General features: G+C 34.1%; 1 protein-coding gene across 8 annotated transcripts in view; it reads left to right on the top strand.

The window, feature by feature from the left end:
• Nucleotides 1-22924, top strand: part of EHBP1 (EH domain binding protein 1) — a 432654-nt gene that overhangs the window by 230751 nt on the left and 178979 nt on the right. For all 8 annotated transcript variants that reach the window (XM_057743639.1, XM_057743640.1, XM_057743643.1 and 5 more), the window contains exons 6-7: nt 19586-19767; nt 22324-22463. In XM_057743639.1, the coding sequence (XP_057599622.1) occupies nt 19586-19767; nt 22324-22463 (322 nt within the window). The remainder of the gene's footprint in view (nt 1-19585; nt 19768-22323; nt 22464-22924) is intronic.

Below are 22924 nucleotides of genomic sequence, written 5' to 3'. Positions count from 1 at the left end.
CCTTACATATTGTTTTATGACTTGCTTTTATCACTTACAGTGTGCAATTTCTGCACAGTTTTCCATAGGACAGATGGATGACTTAAGCATTCTTCTACTGATGGATGTTAAGGCAGTTTCCAGTATACTTGATGGTGTTATAAATAGCACTGCATTGAGAATTTATGCACATGTACATGATAGATTCCCAGAAACAGAATTGTATAGTCAAAGGGGACATTTGTTTTATTTTCATAGTTTTAATGCTAAAGGAATCTCCTCATAATAGGCTTTAACTGTTTATATTCCTACCAACAGAGATTGAAATTAGTTTCCCACACCCTCAACAACACTGGATATTACTAGACATTAATTTTATCACTCTAACGGGTGAAAATAGTATCTCTTTATCATTCTAATTTCTTTCCCTGATAACTAGTGAAGTTAAATATCATGTTATATGTTTATTTCCCACTTACGTTTTTCTGTGAATTGCCCAAGGATAGGCATTGCCAATTTTCAATTGAAATGATTATATTTTCTTACTCATTTGTAGGCCTTTATATATTCTATACATTCCTTTTTGTATATCTTGCAGATATTTTCTCCCTACCTGTCCCTTTTTAAAGTTCCAAATGGTGTCTTTCACCACATAGTAAGATTTGACTATTTATATGTTCAAATTTGTGTCTTTTCTTTTATGCAGTACAGTGTAGTGGTTAAGTGTGCAAATTGCAGAGCCAGGTAACCTGTTTTCATATTTCAGCTCTTCTGCTTACTAGCTCTGTAACCTTGGGCAAGTTACTTAATCTTTTTGTGCCTTGGTTTCTATCTTTAAAATGAAGTAGTAATAGTATTTACCTCAGGATTGTTGTGAGGAACAAATGAGATATTACAGTAAAGCACTTAGAAAATGCCTGTCACAAAGTAAATACTCTATAAAAAGTAACTTCCATTGTTATTTCTGCTAGTTTTGTGCCTTATTTGGAAAGGTCTTCTGTGCTTCAAAATTATAAAGCTACGTGACCACAGAAAGATTGAACAGTGTATACAATTGGCAGAATATTACCAGAGCTTGATGTGCGGCTGGGGGTGGGACAGTTGATTTTTCTTCATATAGAATCAGAGACAGTATCTCAAAGAGCTTCTCTATGTTAAAGAGTTTTATCTTTATCCTGGAAGCAGAGAAAAACCTTGACAAATTGTAAGCATGAAATAGTTATATAAAGATTCTTACTCTTCTTATACCATTATGGAAGGAGAAGATTATACAGTGAATAATACTGGTACTACTTGGGAGGAGGAAAAATTAGCTCCTCACCTCAGTGCAAAAGGAATTCCAAGTGGATTTTATTGAAGACAATAAAATAATCAAAACTAAAAGGGAATAAAAGTGAATATTTATTAAATCAATGGATAAAGAAGAACTTTCTAAGCTTCTAAGCAGTGGGAAAGAAATCACAGAGGAAAATGTACATAGATTTGTCTATATACGAATCAAAACTAATATATATTTTAAAATCATATTAAGACTCATTGGCTAAGGTCTACCAGTCGATGGCAGTATAATTTGGTATACCTTCTAGAGGACAAATGACAGCCATATAAAGTTTTTTAAATGGGCATGCCTTTGATCCAGTTATTAAACCAACAGAAATTTATCTTAGTGAAATATTTAAGTATGAATGTAGAAAATTAAGAAATTTTACCTGGTTATTGCTATAATGTGAAAAATTAGAAACAATCTCAATGTCCAAAAATATGAGATTAAATTGTAACATCCATAGAATGGAATATTCATAGCCATTGTAAATAGTATCATGTCAAAGTATTTATATAATATTTTAGTGAAAAGAGTAGTTTATAAAAGAATATGTACAGTGTATGATCCAATTTTTCTCAAAAATGAATACAAATAATCTAGAAAAACAAATAACAGTATAAGAATGCTTAGCTCTAGTGCTGGGATTATAAATAATTTTCATGTGCTTTTTTGACTTCTCTGTGTTTTATTTTTTTACAGTGAACCCACATAATTTGTATACTAAGGGAAATATAAGGTTTCTAAATTATGAGATTAAAAGACAAAACAGGATAATATTAAATATATTAGCAAGAAAATATTAAATATATTAGCAAATATATTAGCAACAAAAGTGGCAGACAGTCAAAAGCTAACATTTTCAATATTTAAAGAGCTCTAGAAATGTATATATTTTTAAGGGCATGACTAGTTTTGCAAAAGAGAAAGTATAGATGGCTACTAAACACAGAAATATAGTCAAGGTCATGAGTTAACCAAAGAAATGCAAATTAAATCAGTAAGATACAAATTTTCTCTTAACAGTTTAGCAAAGATTTAAAAATATGTAATTGTGCTGTTGTGGGTGTGGTGAATGAGACTAGCACTGTTATATATGGTAGGTTACAACTTGGTATGATTTCTTTGTAAAGCATTCAAATACTTTACTCAAAAATTCTGTTTCTACAAATCAGTCCTAAGAAACAGTCAGAAATGCCAGAAATATTTTGGACATAAAAATATTCATTGCAGCATTATTTCTTGGTGACAAATGTGAAGTGACTTAAATGTTAATAGGGGACAGTTATGTAAATTTGCGGTGTAACCATAGTTCAGAATATAACCATAGTTCAAAATTTAGGTTTACAAATTTATAACGTTAACTTTAAAAGACATAAGATTTTACCCACAATATCATCTCAACTATTTAAAAAAGACTAGAGAAAATATGTCAAAATATTAGCAGTGATTTCAGCTAGTTGGTAAAGTTTTGAGGGATTCTTTTTTGTACTTCTCTCTGTTTATAATTTTCTATGATGAATTTTCTTATAACAGGAAAAAAGGTATAGCATTAAAAAAAGTGGTCACCCTTAAAGAATTATGGAAGATGAAACTTAGGTGTGTATGAGACTAGAGAAATCCCGAGGCTATGGCAGTGGTCTGTTCATAGATGTTCGTGCTTGAATTTAGGAAAAAGTGACATTGGAGATGGAAGGAAGGGGTCCAGATTCTGGAAAGATTTAGCACTTAGAGACAACTTGGTTTGGTGAGTCCTGGGAGTGGGAGGCTTGATGAGTGGCGGTACAATTCACTGAGATGAGAACTCAGGGAAGAAACAGCCTACAGGGATGAAGAGGAGTTCAGTTTGGCTATGTTGCGCTCGTGGTGTAGGTAAAAACAGACAGTGGGCACTTGAATGCTTAGATCTGGAACCCAGGAGTAGGTCAGTCCAGTTATGAAGATTTGGGAGTTATTATCAGTATACACGTTCAAGTCCTGGGCATGAATAACATAAACCTTGAGTACCAGGCCTTTAAACTAACAGATGATTCTCATTCCCTTAGAACAGCTGCTGAAAACTAATTTTAAAATATGGTAGTGTAGTTTCTGTTTAAGGTTAAAAAACTGTATACAAGAATATGAGTAATCTTTTAGTGGCTTTCTTTAGGATTACAGGGTTGATATAAACTGCTCTTTGGCAATTTCATAGTAGACTTCATTTTAAGGTTATATATGTGTGTGTGTGTGTGTGTGTGTGTGTGTGTAATTTGGGCAACCTGCACCTTATTTAGATATTTGACTTAAACACTAACTTGTATTTTTCTGTATATCTGGAGCTTCCCTCTATTTGAGAAGATTGAGTTTTTTATTTGGATATTTTTACAGGGATTTTAGATTTTATTCTAAAATCAACCTAATAATTTTTATAAACATTTTTAAGTACATATCTAAACTGATTTTTAATTTTGATTCTTTCAGTTTACATTTGTGCCACCAAACTCTCTTCCAGCCAACCATCTAAGTTGGTTATTTTAGCTGACATGGTTTCTAATTAAGTCTTTGTGGTTGAGAGAGCTCCTTATGGCATGTCTGCTTTAGCATTTAATTGCTCCACAAACTTCCAATTAAATTCTGTAGTATCCCATTTTGGTCTGCTGATGAAGCAAAGATCTTTTCAGCATGGCCCAAGAAATGCAGTGCTTGTGAAGACAGCTCAAAGGACTTAGCATCACAATTTTGAAAAAGTTAGGACAGTTTGATTTCGATTGACTTATCATTTTAAAATAAAATTTAAAATGTTATCACAGAGTTAAATGAGAGAATGTTAGACACATGATAGGCTCTCAACAAATATTTGTAGAATAAGCCAGATTGTTGACCTTGATATTGTAATGCACCAAATTATTTTATTTTAGAAAGAACAAAGTCTTGGGAGTTTTTAGGTTGACTTTAAATGAAAAATATCAGGGAACAAATGTGATCTAACTCTGTTAGAGATGATATAAAGTGTTTTTGCACTGGAGTGACAGCTTAGATTAAGAAACTTTGAAGGTCTCGTCTAGTTCCACGTTATCTCATTTGATAACAGTTTTCGTTCTTGAGTCACTGGAGAAACCGGATATTTACACAAATACTTGGATGCGTTAGTTCTTTACTAAGAAATAATTCACATAGTTATAAGACAGAAGGCAAGATCTAATAACTGAGACTTTTAAGCATTAGTCTGATCACGTCTTTAGAATGCTATTTTGAATTCTAGCTACCTATCACATTTCTTGGTTTCCTGATTCAGTAGTACAGAATCAGAACAGAATTTTTAGAGTTCTGATGGACAAGAATGAACAGAATCAGGCATTAGATTGTGAGATTCCAAAAAGCTATGTACTGCAAGCATTGATTTACCATCAGGTACTTACTATTTGCTTAAGGTAATACTGAGACATAGCATCTAAACAGGTAAAAAGAAATCAGAGTGGCATGATTGCATTGATAATCACAGGTTCACGTCTAGAGAATTACAATAAAATAAATTCTTAACCAATCGTAATAAGTCATTAAGGATTACTAAATTGAAGAGCTTAGGTCAATGGGAGACAAGTGAAATTAGTTGTGTTTGTTATTTCTTTATCAAAATGCTCAGTTCTGTTCTTGTAAAATTTAAATGAAGAATTCTGCTTCTGGCAATGTGACAGACTAGATAGCATGAATAACACCCCTTTTGGAAAACAGCTAAAAAGTCAAGTAAAATATGACCAAGTGATATTTATAAATGCACTCTTGAAGTGACACAGATGGAGAGAACCCAAAGTCTTTTTTTTTTTTTTAAGTTGAAAGCAGGACATCTAGAAGATAAGCATTCACAGTAGTTTTCCCACTGAGGGTTTCTACTAAACTTGTGACTTACTACTTTTACCACTGCATGAAGATGCAGAAAAAGTCTGGCATCTTCCATTCCTCCAAAATAAAGTGTCTAATAAGATCCTCTTGTTGCATGAAATTGACATCTGAGAGCTATACCATCAGTGTAAGGATGAATAAGAAATGAACTCACTGCACTGAAGATGACAACAAGGAAAAGTGCCTCTTTTGTCCTTAGCCTTAATGGTAGAAGCGATATCATCCTTGAAACTTTATAACCAGGATCTAGCCCTTACATGGGTTTCACTTAAATATATTCTTGATGTTTTAATAAAATTATTTTGTTAAATTTTGTCCCTTGAGTATGTTTTTTAAATATTTTTTGTGACAAAAATAAGTATGCATAAAGTAGTTATAACTGCATTGCAAAGGACAGTTATTCAAGAAACAGCACTTGTATGAATGAGTTGTAAACTAAACACATTTTTATCCTGGAACACCATTTTTACTTGAAAAAACAACTAAGAGATAACTTGTTCTTCACACTTGGGTATTTATTTGGTGAACATTTTCTTGAAACTGAACACAGTGAGCCTGCTAAAGATTAAGTGACTGAAATTGTTTGTGGCCGATGATAAAATTCAAGCTTTCAAGTGAAAATTAGGATTGTGAAAAACTTATACTCACCATGTTAAGTTTGATAATTTCTCAATGCTTAAAGATATATATGATGGAAAAGGTGATGATAAAAGCAAATGTAGTTATTTTGGTATTGTATAATGAAATGTGTCAACATTTGTAATATCTGTGTGACTCAGAGAATTAACATTTTCCAAATGACCAAAGTGTATGATATTACAAAATCATGTATGAGTGTAAAAAAAATTATTTAACATACATGATAGGGCATTGGATTTAAATTTGAGTTTGAAAAGTTTATTGATATGGTTTCAGATTCCATATTACTATTAGCCTTTAAGAAACTACCACTGTGGAGTGTTGATATAATATTAAAGAAGACCCCAAATTATCTGCAAATGTCATTAAAATACTCCTCTCTTTTCCAACTACATATCTGTATAAGACTGGATTTTCTTCATATACTTTTTATAACAAAAACAACGTATCTCACAGGTTGAATATGAGAGTAGATATGAGAATCTAGCTTTCTGCTAACTGTACATTAGAGAGATTTTAGAGGCATTAACACATTAAGACATTTGTAAACATGTAAAACAGTGACAATCTTCTCATTAGATTATTTTGTATAGAGAGTATACAGAAAGCAACAGGCCCGGATGGGATCGCTGATGAATTCTACCAAACAGTTAAGGAAGAAATTATACCAATTCTCTACAATCTCTTTCAGAGGGTAGAAACAAAGGGGATACTTCTTAACTCATTATATGATGCTAGCATTACCCCATGCCCAAACCAAACAAGGATGTTACAAGAAAACAAAACTACATAGCAATAGCTCTTATAAATGTAGATGCAAAAATCTTCAAAAAGTATTATCAAATTGAACCCAACAAAGTATAAAAAGAATTACATACCACCACCAAGTAGTTTTATCCCAGGTATGCAAACCTGGTTCAGTATTTGAAAATCAGTTGACGTAATTCATCACATCAACAGATTAAAAATGAATAATCATATGAATATATCAGTAGATGCAGAAAAAGCATTTGACATAATCCATCGATCATTAATGATTAAAAACTCTCAGCCAACTAGGAATAGAGGGGAATGTCTTAAACTAAGTAAAGAATATCTACAAAAACCCTATAGTTAACATTATACTTCATGGTGAGAAATTCAAAGTTTTCCTGCTAAGATGAGGTGCAAGGCAAGGATGTCCCCTTTCACCATTTCTTCCCAACATCATACTGGAAGTCCTTGCTGATGCAATAGAGAGGAAAAGAAAACTAAAAGTATACAGATTGGGAAGGAAGATATAAAACTGTCTTTGTTCACAGAATACATGATCATTTATGTAGAAAATCTGAAAGAATCAACAAAAAACCTCCTAGAACTAAGAAGTCATTATAGCAAGGTTGCAGGATACAAGGTCTATATACAAAAGTCATTTGCTTTCCTATATACCAACAATGAACAAGGGGAATTTGAAATTAAAAGCATAGTTCCATTTATATTAGCACCCCCAAAAATGAAATACTTAGCTATAAATCTAACAAAATATGTACAAGACCTATATAAGGAATAGCATAAAACTCTGATGAACAAAATCAAAGAACTAAATACATTGAGAGATATTCCATGTTCATGAATAGGAAGACTCAGTATTGTCAAGATGTCACTTCTTTCCAACATGATCTATAGATTCAATGCAATCCCAGTGAAAATCTCAGTGAGTTATATTATGAATATCAATAAATAGATTCTAAAGTTTATATGGAGAGGCAAAGACCCAGAATAACCAACACAATAGTAAAAGAGAAGAACAGAGTTGGAGGACCAACACTACCTGAATTCAAGGCTTACTACAAAGCTATAGTAATCAAGACAGTATGGTATTGGCAAAAGAATAGACAAAGAATCAATGGAACAGGGGCTTCCTAGGTGGCGCAGTGGTTAAGAATCCGCCTGCCAATGCAGGGGACACGGGTTTGATCCCTGATCCAGGAAGATCCCATATGCCACGGAGCAGCTAAGCCTGTGTGCTGCAACTGTTGAGCCTGTGCTCTAGAGCCTGTGAGCCACAACTATTGAGCCCATGTGCTGCAACTACTGAAGCCCATATTCCTAGAGCCCATGCTCCACAAGAGAAGCCACGGCAATGAGGAGCCCGCGCACCACAACAAAGAGTAGCCCCCATTCACTGCAACTAAGGAAAGCCCACGCACAGCAAAAAAGACCCAACACAGCCAGTAAAATAAATTAATTAATTAAAAAAAGAGAATCAATGGAACAGAATAGAGAGCCCAGAAAGAGGCCCTCATAAATATAGTCATCTGGTCTTTGACAAAGGAGCAACACAATGGAGGAAAGAGAGCCTTTCAACAAATGGTGCTGCAACAACTGGAGATCCACTTGCAAAAATATGAATCTAGACAGAGACTTTACACCCTCCACACAAATTAACTAAAAGTAGATCGTAGACCTAAATGTAAAATGCAAAACTATAAAACTCCGAGAAGATAACATAGGACAAAACCTAGATGACCTTGGGTAGGATGATGCCTTTTTAGATACCACACCAAAGGTTTGATCCATGAAAGAAATAATGGATAAGCTCGACTTCATCAAAAGTGAAAGCTTTTGTTTTGCTAAAGACAGTGTCAAGAGAATGAATAGACAAACCACAGTCAGGGAGAAAATATTGCAAAAGACACATTTGATAAAGAAAATATTGCAAAAAAACACATTCTGTTATCCAAAATATGCAAAGAACATAAGAAAACAAGCAACTCAATTTAAAAAATGGGGCAGAAACCTTCAGAAGCACCTCACCACAGAAGATACACAGATGGCAAACAGGAATATGAAAAAATGCTCTACATCATATGTCATTAGGGAAATGCAAATTAAAACAACAAGATAACAACCACACGCCTATTATAATGGCCAAAATCTGTCACACTGACAACACCCAATGCTGGAGAGGATGTGGAGCAACAGGAACTCTCATGCATTGCTGGTGGGAAAGCAAAATGGTACAGTCACTTTGGGACAGTTTGGCAGTTTCTTACAAAATGAAACATACTCCTACCATATGATCCAGCAGTCACACTCCTTGGTATTTACTCAAACGAAGTCAAAACCGTTGTCCACACAAAAACCTGCACATGGATGTTTATAGCAGCTTTACTCATAATTGCCAAAACTTGTAAGTAACCAAGATGTTCTTCAGTAGATGAATGATAAACTGTGGTACATACAGACAATAGAATATTATTCAGCGTTAAAAAGAAAAACCGTGGAGGAGCCTTAAATGCATGTTACTAAATGAAAGAAGCCAATCTGGAAAGGCTGCATACTGTATGATTCCAACTAATTGATGTTCTGGAAAAGGCAAAACTATGGAGACAGTAAAAACATCAGTTGTTGCCAGGGGTGGGGAGTGGAGGAGATGAACAGGCAGAACACAGAGGATGAATAGGGCAGTGAAATAACCTGTATATCATAATGATGATATATGTCATTATAAATTTGTCAAAACCAATAGAATGTATAGCCTGCAAGTGAACCCTAAAGTAAACTATGGACTTTGGGTGATTATGATATGTTAATGTAGGTTCATCTGTGGTAAATAAGGTACCATTCTGGTGAGTGATATTGATAATGTGGTAGGCTATACATGTGTGGGGGCAGGGGATTTATGGGAGATCTCTTTACCTCCCTCTCAGTTTTGTTGTACACCTAAAACTGCTCTAAAAAAATTGTCTTAAAAAAGAAAGTATATATATTCTTCATAAAAATATGTTAACATATGAGTTTATTAGTTATGTTTGAATGAATGAAATATTTTCTAAATTTCTGATATTTAATTTTTAATAGGGCAAATATTGACAGATATAACCCACATAAACAAAAGTTCTTTGTAGTTCTCAAAGCATGTAAAAGGGTCTTGAGATAAAAACATTTGAGAAATGTTCATCTAAACTCTCCAGTAAAGGACAGAGAGTGTCAGACTGGATTCAAAAATTTTCTGGATATGTGCTATTTAGAAGAGACAATTCTAAAATAAAAGGAGGTTGTATCAAAAGAAGAAAGAGGAGCCTGTGACGAAGTCTGTGAACAGGTTCTCAGTTCTTTCACTTCTTGATTTGTGTCCTTTAGAAAATGTCCCATGACCTCACATTTGAAATTTCTACTACTCAGCTTGTCCTTATCACATAGGAAACATAATGATTTGGTGCCATAGGTGACTTTGCATAAAAATGATCCTGTTGTGAAAGTTTATGCACACCAGTTAAATACTTTTGAAGACCCATGAACAATTATGAAAACTCATCATGAGTCAGGCCATAAAGCTTGTCTTAATACATTTTGAAAGATTAATATTATAGGGACTTCCCTGGTGGCGCAGTGGTTAAGAATCTGCCTGCCAATGCAGGGGACATGGGTTCAATCCCTGGTCTGGAAAGATCTCACATGCTACAGAGCAACTAAGCCCGTGTGCCACAACTACTGAGCCAACATGCCACAACTACTGAAGCCTGTGCACCTAGAGCCGGTGCTCCACAAGAGAAGCCACCACACTGAGAAGCCCGCGCACTGCAACAAAGAATAGCCCCCACTCGCTGCAACTAGAGAAAGCCCACGCGCAACAACGAAAACCCAACGCAGACAAAAAAAAAATTAACATTATAAAGATTATATTCTGTGACCCTACATCAATTAAATAGTAATCATTTCGTAAAGATAAGTAGAAAAACTTCATATAGAAGAAAAAAGTTTATAAACATCTTGTGGGTCAAAAACTTGTAATGAAAGATTAGAAAATATTTACAGAATAACAAAAATAATTCATACTAAAATGTGAGACATATTTAAAGCAGTGCTTAGAGAAATATATAGTCTTAAATGATTACATCAGGAAAGAAGAAATGCTCAGAATTCAGGAATTAGAATAGAATATACCCAAGGAAAATAGGAGGAAAGAAATAATAAAGATCAGCAGAAACTACTGAAATAGAAATATACATTCACTCCAAAGAATCAAGAAAGCTAAAAGCCATTGGTTTGGAAAACCCAATGAAAGAGACAATTTATAGCAAGCATTATCTAGGAACAAAAGAGTGTGAGAAGGCACAAAAGGTACTGGGAATAAAGAAATGTACAAAGCTATAGATTCTGCAGAGATTAAAATAGTAAAAAGATATTTTAAATAGTTTTATGTAAGTAAATATGAATCTTGGATGAAATGTGTACATTCTGAGCGGGGTAGGGGGCTGAATAGTTAACTGATTTATGGAAACATTGTACACCTGAAAACTTCTGTAATCACTGAAGAAATTATATCAGTAATTACAAGCCTTCCCCAAAAGGAAACAGGCTCAGATAACTTTGGATGTTTTTTTAGTGTTTCCCAGGAATGTGGATTTGCTTTAATTTTAGAAAAGGTGTTAATTTACCACACTAATCTACCATAGATTCAAGGTTAAAAAATATCTTAAATTATCCCAAAAGGTAAAGTTTTGGTAGTTAAGGCAATATTGTCACTATTTTGTTTTGTTTTGTTTTGGGGGGAGGGGTTGTTGTGTTTTTTTAATAAAACTATTTTTTTTGTTGTTGAGGCATATTTACTCTACAATGTTGTGTCAGCTTCTAATGTACAGTGGAGTTACCGATGCTATACAGCAGGTTCTTATTAGTTATCTATTTTATACATATTAAGGCAATATTGTCTTGTTGTGAGGTTAGAACAGTTGGCTAATGGTACAGAATTAGAAATCATTGACCTGTATATGACAACCAGATTTTTGGTAGAGTGAGCATTGTAGATGAGGGAAAGGAGGGATATACATGGACTGTTTAACAAATAGTGCTGTGGTAATTATTTAACCATAATTTTTTATTTTTTATTTTTTTTATTTTTTTTTATTGGCACACGAGCTTAGTTGCTCCGCGGCATGTGGGATCTTCCTGGAGCTGGGATCGAACCTGTGACCTCTGCATTGGCAGGCGGATTCTTAACCACTGCGCCACCTAGGAAGCCCTAACCATAATTTTTTAAAAAATGAAATTGGATCCCTCTCTCAAAACTTATACAAAAATTAATTCCAGGTGACAATGACTCTTAAAAATGAAAAGCAGAGGTATAAAAGTTTTGAAGGAGTGGGAGGAAAGCTGAGTGACCTCAGGGTTGGGAAGATTTTTCACAAATAAAATGCAAAACCACAAACTATAAAGAGAAAGGTTGACTTCGAAATTGGGTTCATTCAAAAGATTCCACAGAGAATGAAAATATAAGCTAAAAACTGAAAGATGTTTGTAGCACATATAAGTGACCAGTACCAGAATGCATATGTAATTAGTCAGTAATCAAAAGATAAACAGCATGGTAGGAAAAAGTACAAAAGATTTCACAGAGGAGGAAACACGTGATCAATAAACTATGAAAGAATAATCAATGCATTAGTAATCAGAGGAATGCAGTTAAGACTGTAATGAGGTAATATTTACTAATCTCAGATTGGCAAAAATGAAAAAGAAAATACCACGTGTTGGTAAATGTGAAACGATGGAAACACTTAGGGAATGTAAATTAATAAAGCCACTTTCTATTACAATTGAACATTTTCTGGTAAAGTTGAACATATGCATACATATCCTGTGACCCATTCTAGCAATATGTCCTAGGCAAATTCTTGCATGTGTGCGCAAGGATATAGACATAGGAATATTGATAGTTTTGTTAATAATTCCAGATAAATAAACCTCAAGCAACCATGTTCATCAACAGTAAAATGGTTAGGTAAACTGTAGAATATTCAGGTAATGGAATACTAGGACCAATGAAATTTAATGAATTACAGCTGCACACATCAGCATAGATAAATATCAAGGACTTAATGATGAACATAAGAAACCAGTTATAAAAACGTTAATGTTATTTCATTATATAAAGTTTAAAAAGCATGCGGTACACAATATATTCTTTTTTTTCATTTTTTGTTGTGGTAAAATATATATAACATAAAATTTACTGTTTTAAACATTTCTAACTGTGCAACTTGTGGCATTAACTACACTCACAATATTGTGTGACTTTTACCACTGTCTGTTTCTGGAACTTTTTCATCATCCCAAACACAGACTCTTTACCCTTTAAACAATAACTCTTCATCTCCCCTCCCCCCATTGCCTGGTAATCTCTGTTCTACTTTCTGTCTCTATAAATGTGCCTATTTCTCATATAAGTGGAATCATACAATATTTGTCCTTTTGTGTCTGGCTTATTTCACTAGTGTAATGTCCTCAAGGTTCATCCATGATGTATCATGTCAGAATTTCATTCCTTTTAAGGCTGAGTATTCTAATGTATGGATTTACCACTTCTTGTTTATCCATTCATCAGTAATATATTATTTAGGGATGCATACATAGGTAGTATTCTTTTTTTGAAAAGGGGGAGGGAAGGAGTAACCCAAAATTCAGGATCTAGTCACCTTCAGAGGAGGGAATGGGAGGGATAAAATTTCAGAGGGAAATGAGGATTTTAAGATACTAATATTGTTCTGTTTCTTAAGCAGAATAGTGGGTACAGGATGTTCATTTTATTATTCATTAAGTAATACTTGTATGTTTTATACTTTAGTATGTGTGATATATTTCACAATCTAAAAAAAAACCTCAAATAAAAATGCCATTAGTTTAATTTTCAGTGTGTTATATAAAAAACCTGATAACTAAGGTATTAGTACATGGCAGAATTTTTTAGAACATTCTATGTAATAAAGCTCTGAAAAATCATAAAATGTAAGTAAGCTCCTTCTCTCCTTCCCTCAACCCCCAGTTCTCTTATATGGGAGAAAGAGTTAAATTTCTAGCAGGTGGTTTGTTTTATTTGATGTTTTAATAGGTAGAGAAAATCAGTCAAATATTTTAATAGGAGAGCCATCATATTAATTATATTTATCTTGGGGTACATAATAAATGAAACATTATATAATGAACTATTCTGTAAGAAGACCCTAACTTGAATAATTTGGACAAGAGATGTTCTCTCCAAATGTTCTGGCCCATAAATATTAATAATATATACTGTTTATTAAATACCTACTATATGCTAAAAACTCTACTAAGTATTTTCATACGTTATTGCAAGAATTTATTTAGCACATATTTCTAGGATGGGAATTATTGCTGAGTCTTAAGGTATTCATCTGTTCAACTTTACAAAGTAATGTCAAGTTGCTTTCCAAAATGGCTGCATCAATCGAAACTCTCTCCAGTAGTGTTAAAAGAGCTTGCATTGTTCTTCATCCTTATTAACATTTGGTATTGTCCAACTTTTGAACATACTTGCCAATCTGAGAGTGTGAAACTGAGGCTCAGATATGTGAAGAAATATGCCAGAGATTAGCCAGTGAATAAGTGCTGGTGTCACATCCTAATCCAGGTTTGTCTGATTACAACTACAGTAAAGTGGGTTTCAAAGAAATGGAAATATATAGGCTAAGTCTTTTTTTTTTATAACAGAATAGTTATGAAAAATAAGATTTAAATTTCTTTTATGTAGTAATTTCCTTAGGGAAAGTATTTCTGAAAGTGTGATTTTAGATTAACTGGATTAGAATTACCTGGTAGAAGGGGTATGCTTATGGGAGGGGTAGGATGGAAATTGGGGGCAGGGGGGAGGTTACTTATTTTTAGAAATGCAGCAGATTCCTGAGCTCATCTCTAGTTTTACTAGTTTAGAATCTCTAGGGGTGAGATCCAGGTATCTAAATTATCTAAAGCTTTCCTAGTTTTCTTTTTGTTTTTTAATAAGCATTAAAGTTTAAGAACGGCTTTAGGGATTTTGAAGTAATTCCTAAAATACTGCCAGGTTCACAAACAAACAGAGGTATAAACTTAGGCCCAGAGTCAGAAACTTAGTCTTAGACTTGTGTAAACATTCACTTTTTTTTTTTAAGCTCTTTATTGGAATATATTTGCTTTACACTCTTGTATCAGTTTTTGAGGTACACCAAAGTGAATCAGCTGTATTTATACATATATCCCCATATCCCTTCCCTCCCGTGACTCCATCCCACCCTCCCTGTCCTGGCCCTCTAAGGCATCACCCATCATCAAGTTGATCTCCCTGTGTTATACAGCAACTTCCCGCTAGCTATCTGTTTTACAGTTGGTAGTGTATATGTGTCTATGCTACTGTCTCACTTCGTCCCAGCTTCCCCTTCGCCCCCCACCCCAGCCCCGTGTCCTCAAGTCCATTCTCTACATCTGTATCTCCACTCTTGCCCTGTCACTGGGTTCATCAGTACCATTTCTTCAGATTTGTATATATGAGTTAGCATACGGTATTTGTTTTTCTCTTTCTGGCTTACTTTGCTCTGTATGACAGTCTCTAGGTCTATCCACCTCATGACATATAGTTCAATTTCATTCCTTTTTATCGCTAATATTCCATTGTATATATGTGCCACCTCTTCTTTATCCATTCATCTGTTGATGGGCACGTAGGTTGCTTCCATGTCCTGGCTATTGTAAATAGTGCTGCAATGAACATTATGGTACATGTTTCTTTTTGAATTATGGTTTTCTCTGGGTATATGCCCAGTAGTGGGATTACTGGGTCATATGGTAGTTCCATTTTTAGTTTTTTAAGGAACCTCCAAACTGTTTTCCATAGTGGCTGTACCAGCTTACATTCCCACCAACAGTGCAGGAGAGTTCCCTTTTCTCCACACCCTCTCCAACATTTATTGTTTCTAGACTTTTTGATGATGACCATTCTGACCGGTGTGAGGTGATACCTCATTGTGGCTTTGACTTGCATTTCTCTAATCATTAGTGATGTTGAGCATCTTTTCATGTGTTTGTTGGCCATCTGCATGTCTTCTTTGGAGAAAAAACATTCACTTCTTATTGATTTCTGTCATTTAACTTCCTTTCTCTAAGGGTTACTCTTTTATTTCTTTCCTCTTGTCCAACTTTCATGTGAAATGAAATAGCATTAGGACTTTGTCAGCGGTAACACTAATTCTCTCTAAACTCTCTCTGCCTTGCTGACCCCCTAGTCTTTTAAGGAAGGACTGTAGGATATGAAAGATATATAGCAATGCAATCAGTTATTTTATTCTTCCTTATAGAACTGATGATAACAATGATATCAATTTTGGATGGGTAAAGATATAGACTTGATGGTTATAAACAGTGAAGATTTGTGGTGCTGGGATTAGAGCCATGAAAGATCTTTATGTTTTTCTCATCATTGTTCTTGTAAAAACTATTTTCTGTGATAGCTAATTTTAAAGAGGAAAACAATATCTGTATGTGTATGGCTGATTCATTTTGTTGTGCAGTGTAGGCTAATACAACATTGTAAAGCAACCATACTCCAACATAAATTAATTTAAAAAAAAGGAAAAGAGGAAGACAATGACTAAGCTGGGTAAAGAATTACTAGAAACACCATTTAGGCCCGTTTTCCCATTAAGGATACAGACTCTAAGTGAGATCCTAGGTTACTATTAGAAATGGATATTGTAGACTCAAAAGAGCTCTGTTGTGCTCACCTGCCCAGACCTTACAAAGGTCTGTTTTCATTGCTGCTGAGCAAGTAACTGCTTAATTAAGCGGTACAGCTAATTCTGTGGTGTTTAGAATTTAGTAACTTTTTTTTTTAACTCTTTATTGGAATATAATTGCTTTACACTTTTGTACCAGCTTTTGAGGTATACCAAAGTGAATCAGCTGTATTTATACATATATCCCCTCCCTCCCACGACTCCCTCCCACCCTCCCTGTCCTGGCCCTCTAAGGCATCACCCATCATCGAGTTGATCTGCCTTTGTTATACAGCAACTTCCCACTAGGTATCTATTTTACAGTTGGTAGTGTATATGTGTCTATGCTACTCTCTCACTTTGTCCCAGCTTCCCCTTCACCCCCTACCCCCTCAACCCCGTGTCCTCCAGTCCATTCTCTGCATCTGCATCCTTTACAATTTAGTAACTTTTATTTCTATTTGTTTTTGAGTACCAATATACCAATAGTTTAAAACTCTCTGAGTTCAGCAGAAAACCTTTGTACATAATTTTTACCAGAAAAATGAAACTGTATTAATGTTAATCATCAAAACTCTAGATTTTACAGGAATCATCCTTAAACTAGGCTTTCAAAATTATGCTCATTTCCAAGTTATCTTAATTTTTATAATTTGATTATTTGATTATAAAATTAAATAACTACTCTTAAGGGATCAATGTCATATTTTGTGAAACAGATTTGCTTAACAAATCTGAAAGTAATATGTAGCAATTTGTATGTCATGCTTTCAAAACAGAGGCTTTAAATCCTATATTTTATGTAGTAGTTGTTAGCTATTCTAAAGGTACAATAAGAGATTATTGTTCATATCAGTATAATAAATTGATACTCCCTGATCGTACTTTTTCATTTTGCACATTGTCAGAACCTTAGACCTTAATCTTATTCTTTGACTGACAGTAGCGACCAGGGAAAGAACACTTGTATTGTTTGGAATAGTCACATCTGTTCAACTTGATTCAGTTGAGGGTATTTGCATATTCTTAAGTATTTCTTCTGAGAGGGCTTAAATCCTTCTCAAGTGCTTGATGCATTTTCAGAATTCATTCATAAGGTATCTACATGCACTAATAGTTCTGTATAATATTGCTGTGCATAATCTGACAGATAAGACCACATTTTAAAACAAGGTATTCTTTAGGGATGCTACATTACATTTTCACTTGTTCTCCTGGCAGAAATGTCATTTTTTTTGAAGAAGCCCATTTTAGTATTTTGATTAAATTAATATATCCTTATTTTAGGCAAGTTTGTAAATCATAGGACAAATAAAGATTTATTTAATAACAATTCAGAAGTTAATGGTAGTTTTTCCTGCCTTGGATAGAAAATTGAGTAATTTTATAGAAAACCATTGTAGAGCTTGAATAGATTTCTGTTTGGTCTCCTTATTGTATAGGGAAGATTACCAAGGCTCAAGTTTACTGACTTACTCAAGGTCACATAGCTTGGAAATTAGGTCTTATTTTAGGTCAGAACTCTCAGACCAGTAAAGCCCAAGGATTGCTGGTATATGACTTCTGGTTTACATTATTCATAAAGTACCCTGTATCTAAGATTTCCCCTTACCATTAGAACACATAGTGAGAGGTTGTCTTATTCATCTTCTTATCTCTCCAGAATTGACACCATGTCTTATGAATAGTTAATGCCCATTCATTATTTTGCTGTTCTGTTTTCGTTATTTTCCTGGGCTATTATGCTCTAAAGGATAACTTTGAAATGAGATAGCTTGTTAATGGAATGTTAAATATCTTTGATAGCAAATAGGTTTCATTCTGTGTTCCGTTTCCTGTGAATTGGCAATAGCTATGTGGAGAATACTTGAGATTTGCTGGGGTCAGCTAGCAATGTCCACCACAGGCATAGGGTCAGAGAAACCAACTCTTTCTAATTTGATTTATGTGATCTTAGGGAAGGAAGAGAGAACTTTAGACTAGAGTCAGCAGAAGGGGCCCTGGGAAGAATTAAATCTCAAAGTACAGGATAGATAGAATTCAGAGACTGTAGAAAAAACGAGGTAGAGTGCCACAGAGGCTGGGGTTCTCTAAGAAATTGGAAGTGTTCAGAAAGAAGAAATATCATTAGGGTAATTAAATATAATTAAAGGAAGGAAAACAATTGTTGAGTGCTTTTGATACCTAGCCTTGTGTAAGGTCCTCTTTTTACAGGAATCCTGATGACTTTCTGTCCTAGTTTGCATTCCTTGCTTTTCCTTTCTTGAGATATTTAGGGTTGTTCTAATCTTCCCTTATTTCTCTGAGCGAGCTCTCTCCAATTTTTTATCTGCCTTACTTAAAGATATAAAAGTTGTGATATAACCTTATTACAATTTAATTCAATATACGTTATAGGAATTCATTGGAGAAGGAAGTCTCAACTGCTATTTAATCGTATTATTAAAACAACATTCAGAAAACAGTATGGAGATTCCTTAAAAAATTAAAAATAGAACTACCATATGACACAGCAATTCCACTACTGGGCATATACCCTGAGAAAACCATAATTCAAAAAGATACATGTACCACAATGTTCATTACAGCACTATTTACAATAGCCAGGACATAGAAGCAGCCTAAATGCCCATCGGCAGATGAATGGATAAAGATGTGGCACGTATATACAATGGAATAATACCCAGCAATAAAAAGGAATGAAATTGAGCTATTTGTAGTGAGTTGGATAGACCTAGAGTCTGTCATACAGAGTAAAGTCAGAAAGAGAAAAACAAATACCATATGCTAATGCATGTGTATGGAATCTAGAAAAATCTTACTGATGAACCCAGTGTCAGGGCAAGAATAAAGATACAGAAGTAGAGAACGGTCTTGAGGACACAGTGGGGGAAGAGGAGGCTGGGACATAGTGAGAGTAGCATTGACATATGTACACTACCAATTGTAAAATAGATAGCTAGTGGGAAGCTGCTGCATAGCACAGGGAGATCAGCCTTGGTGCTTTGTGACAACTTAGAGGAGTAGGATGGGGAGGGTGGGAGAGAGGCTCAAGAGGGAAGGGATATGGGAATATGTGTATAAATATAGCTGATTCACTTTGTTGTACAGCAGAAACTAACACAACATTGTAAAGCAATTATACTCCAATAAATATGTATTAAAAAATAAAATAACATTCAAAAATATTTGGCTATAAAGTAAATAACTCCAAATTATGTAATGATTTTTTATCTTCCAGGAATCCCCTTCTGGTCGAAGGAAAGCTCTTGCTACCACCAGCATCAACATGAAACAGTATGCAAGCCCAATGCCAACTCAGACTGACGTCAAGTTAAAATTCAAGCCATTGTCTAAAAAAGTTGTATCTGCCACTCTTCAGTTTTCATTATCTTGCATTTTCCTTCGGGAGGGAAAAGCCACGTAAGTTTCTTTTGTCAAATAAGCTGCTTTAGAGTATGTTTTAAAACACTGTAGGTAAATAGCTTTTGACTCAGTAAACTGGTAACAGTTGAGGACATCCTACCACATACCAATCATTCTTGCCATTCTTTGTTTCAGAGGCTGAATTAGATGGTCTCTTTGTTATTTATAGTCTCTTTTGACTCTAGGGAATGATCAATCATATAAAAGTGATTATAGCAATTTTCAAAAATTTAAATTGTATTTTATAAGTTATTATAAGGATCTGTTTTATATTTCAGTGTCTTTGGTGTAAGTATTTGTACTCTGAAGTGCACAGTTCAATTTGTAGAGCTGTTTGAGGCAGCTGAGGATGAGGAGAACCCAAAATGAAAAGTTTAGGATAAGAGGCGTGAAAGAACTAAAGGAACTTTTGCCAATTCATATTCTTTGGCTCAGCCTTCCAAAAATTGTATAAGAAGGTGCAGTACAGTTAGATAACCGGTTTGCTATAACCATTATCTTTTTCAAATAATCACTTCTTAAGCACTGAATAGGCATTGCACAAAGATAACTCCTACAACCCAGTTCTAGTCTCCTATAAGAGTAAAATTCTAACTGGTTAAAATGAGGTGAACATACCTAGAACAGGAAGAAAAATAGTAACATTTATCTTAGTTGTTCCATACAGTCAAATCAATGGTAAGTGAGTGTTTTGGGCTTAGTACCTACTTGGAGTGGAAGATCAGCGAGAGGAGAAATGGAAATTCTATGCCTAAGACTTAAAAGGTGATACGAAGAAGGCAGCTATGAACATTTCAGTCTAATCTGCATCACAGTTCTGAATGTGTTTGACCTAGTGGAATGTAGTTACTATAATTGGCCATGTCTTCTTGACTGATTAGAGTGGATTCTGTGTGTCAGTCAGAGATGTTTGGCAGTCATCTATAGAGCAGCAAATGACTTGGTAGATAACAGTAAGCCTCTTCTCTGGAAAGTTGGCTTCTACGTGAGTGTGGTAGAGGGGCAGTGCAGGATGGAACCAATTAGTCTTTCATCTCAGAACTTTAAATCGTAGACTTAAATATTGAAAAGTTTAAAATAAAGACATTACTCTGAAGTTCAAGCCAAAATGAAAGGAAAGGAAACACAGGAAGGAGAGAGAAAAAGTCAGAGAAGATCATTTGAAGGGGGACTCCTTTCCACTGGGCAGAAGCAGTAAGTGATTTAGCACACCATTCATGGGAATTTGGGTGAGTCAGTCAAACTGCATGTCTCAATTTGAGTAGAGAATGCTCTCAGAACACCCTAAACCACCTCTCCATCTCCTTATTCCTTGCCTACTCACCTTTCCCAAAAAAAATGTTCAGGGTGAAAATATAGGAGGTAAAATTAAGCAAGTTAACATTTTAAGAACAATGTTATATATTGAAATTATATCCTGGTGATAGGAAAGCAATTTGTAAGGCATTCATATAAGGTAAGGGAACTGTTTTTGTCCATGCAGACTTTGTGCCACTAAATTTGTCTTAAAATGGGGACATGATTTTGTTAACTCAGCTTATATAAGATAAAATGCAAAGAATTTCAAAAAACAGTTTAGCCTGCAAAATCATGCCATATTTAGAAGTGAATGTTAACAAGCGTTGCTTTGCGAAAGAAACAGTGTTTTTGTTTGTTTCATTTTTATATTATTGTGGTAAAAACATGCGAAACAGTGTTTTAATTCAGTTTTCAAAATTTGGGGGAAGTAGTACAGATTGAAATTTAGTTTGTTTATATCATGTTAGAAGTATGTTTCATTCAATGTAGTTTATTTGAAACTTAAGGTAAAATAATAGATTAAGAAAACTAAATTATTTAACATTTAGAGTATTTAATGTAAACTTTATAAATTTATATTTAAAGTACTTCAAGATATAAAAAACATTTTTACATTTTATCAAATGTATGGTATTTAACTAACCCAAGTCATTTTCCATCTCCTGTAATTCTTAAAAAGGCTAGAGTTTCAGATGCATTTTCAATTACTGTAGTTTTTTAACTTTAGGGGAGTTTTAACTCCTTTGTGAAGAATGCACATTTAAATAAGATTTAAATATAATTTACAGGGGTTTACCATTTCTTTTGACTCCTACCCACAAAACCAAAAGGGTTCATGGACTTCAGATTAAGAATTTCTATTCTCATTCCTTCTGCAAGTTTGAATATTTTTAAAGTCTAGATCTCATGTGATTTGCAAACTGTCCTGCTCTTTTATGAAACAAGTTTTTGTTTCCAGACTTCATGATCAGAAAACCATAGTTTAATTCCATGAAGAAAATTTTAGATCTGCAGCGCACAGAATTAAACTAACTCCTAACCGGTTAGTTTTAATCCTGTTTGCTTTCTATTAATTCAATGTGCCATTTAAAAATTAATAAATGAATATTTAGATTGTTCAGTAGTTTTGTATAACTGTTTAAAAAGTCTTGTTAATGTTTAGAAAGAAGGAATATATTAATACTGTTTTCTTAAGAAACAATGCACTCTTTTTGGCAATGTCATTTAATAAACTGTGTATTATCATTGACATAGGGATGAAGACATGCAAAGTTTGGCTAGTTTGATGAGTATGAAGCAAGCTGACATTGGCAATTTAGATGACTTTGAGGAAGATAATGAAGATGATGAAGAGAACCGAGTGAACCAAGAGGAAAAAGCAGCAAAAATCACAGGTTGGTTTTATTTGCGTTAAACTAAAAATTTATCTGGTTTTTTTTTTTCAAAGTTGAAAAATTCATTCCTGTTTCCCAGAAAAAACAATTCACTAACATGGTATTTTTTCTTCATTAGGGCTTCCTAATATAATATGCCATTTAGCTCTCTGAAAGCTTCACGTGCTGATGATAATAACAGATTTTAGCAATTTAAGATCAAGTCCAAGGCTAGTCAAGACAGCATCAAACTTTATTGGAAATACTGGTTATAGTATAAAGTAGCCTAAATATGTTCATACTTATTTTGTCAATGTATGGGTGAACTCTCTATAAGTAAAAATCTGTCTTAACAGTAAGATGAGGACATGCATTGGCTACCTTCTCCTAGCTCATGTTCATTTATTCACATAAATTGTGTGGACATTCTTTGTTTTGAATTCGTATACATCTTATGTATCCTTATATCTGGAAGCTTCCAT

Source organism: Hippopotamus amphibius, chromosome 7 (assembly GCF_030028045.1).
Source record: "Hippopotamus amphibius kiboko isolate mHipAmp2 chromosome 7, mHipAmp2.hap2, whole genome shotgun sequence".
Classification (NCBI taxonomy): Eukaryota; Metazoa; Chordata; class Mammalia; order Artiodactyla; family Hippopotamidae; genus Hippopotamus; species Hippopotamus amphibius.
This window is presented reverse-complemented; position numbering and strand designations above follow the sequence as displayed.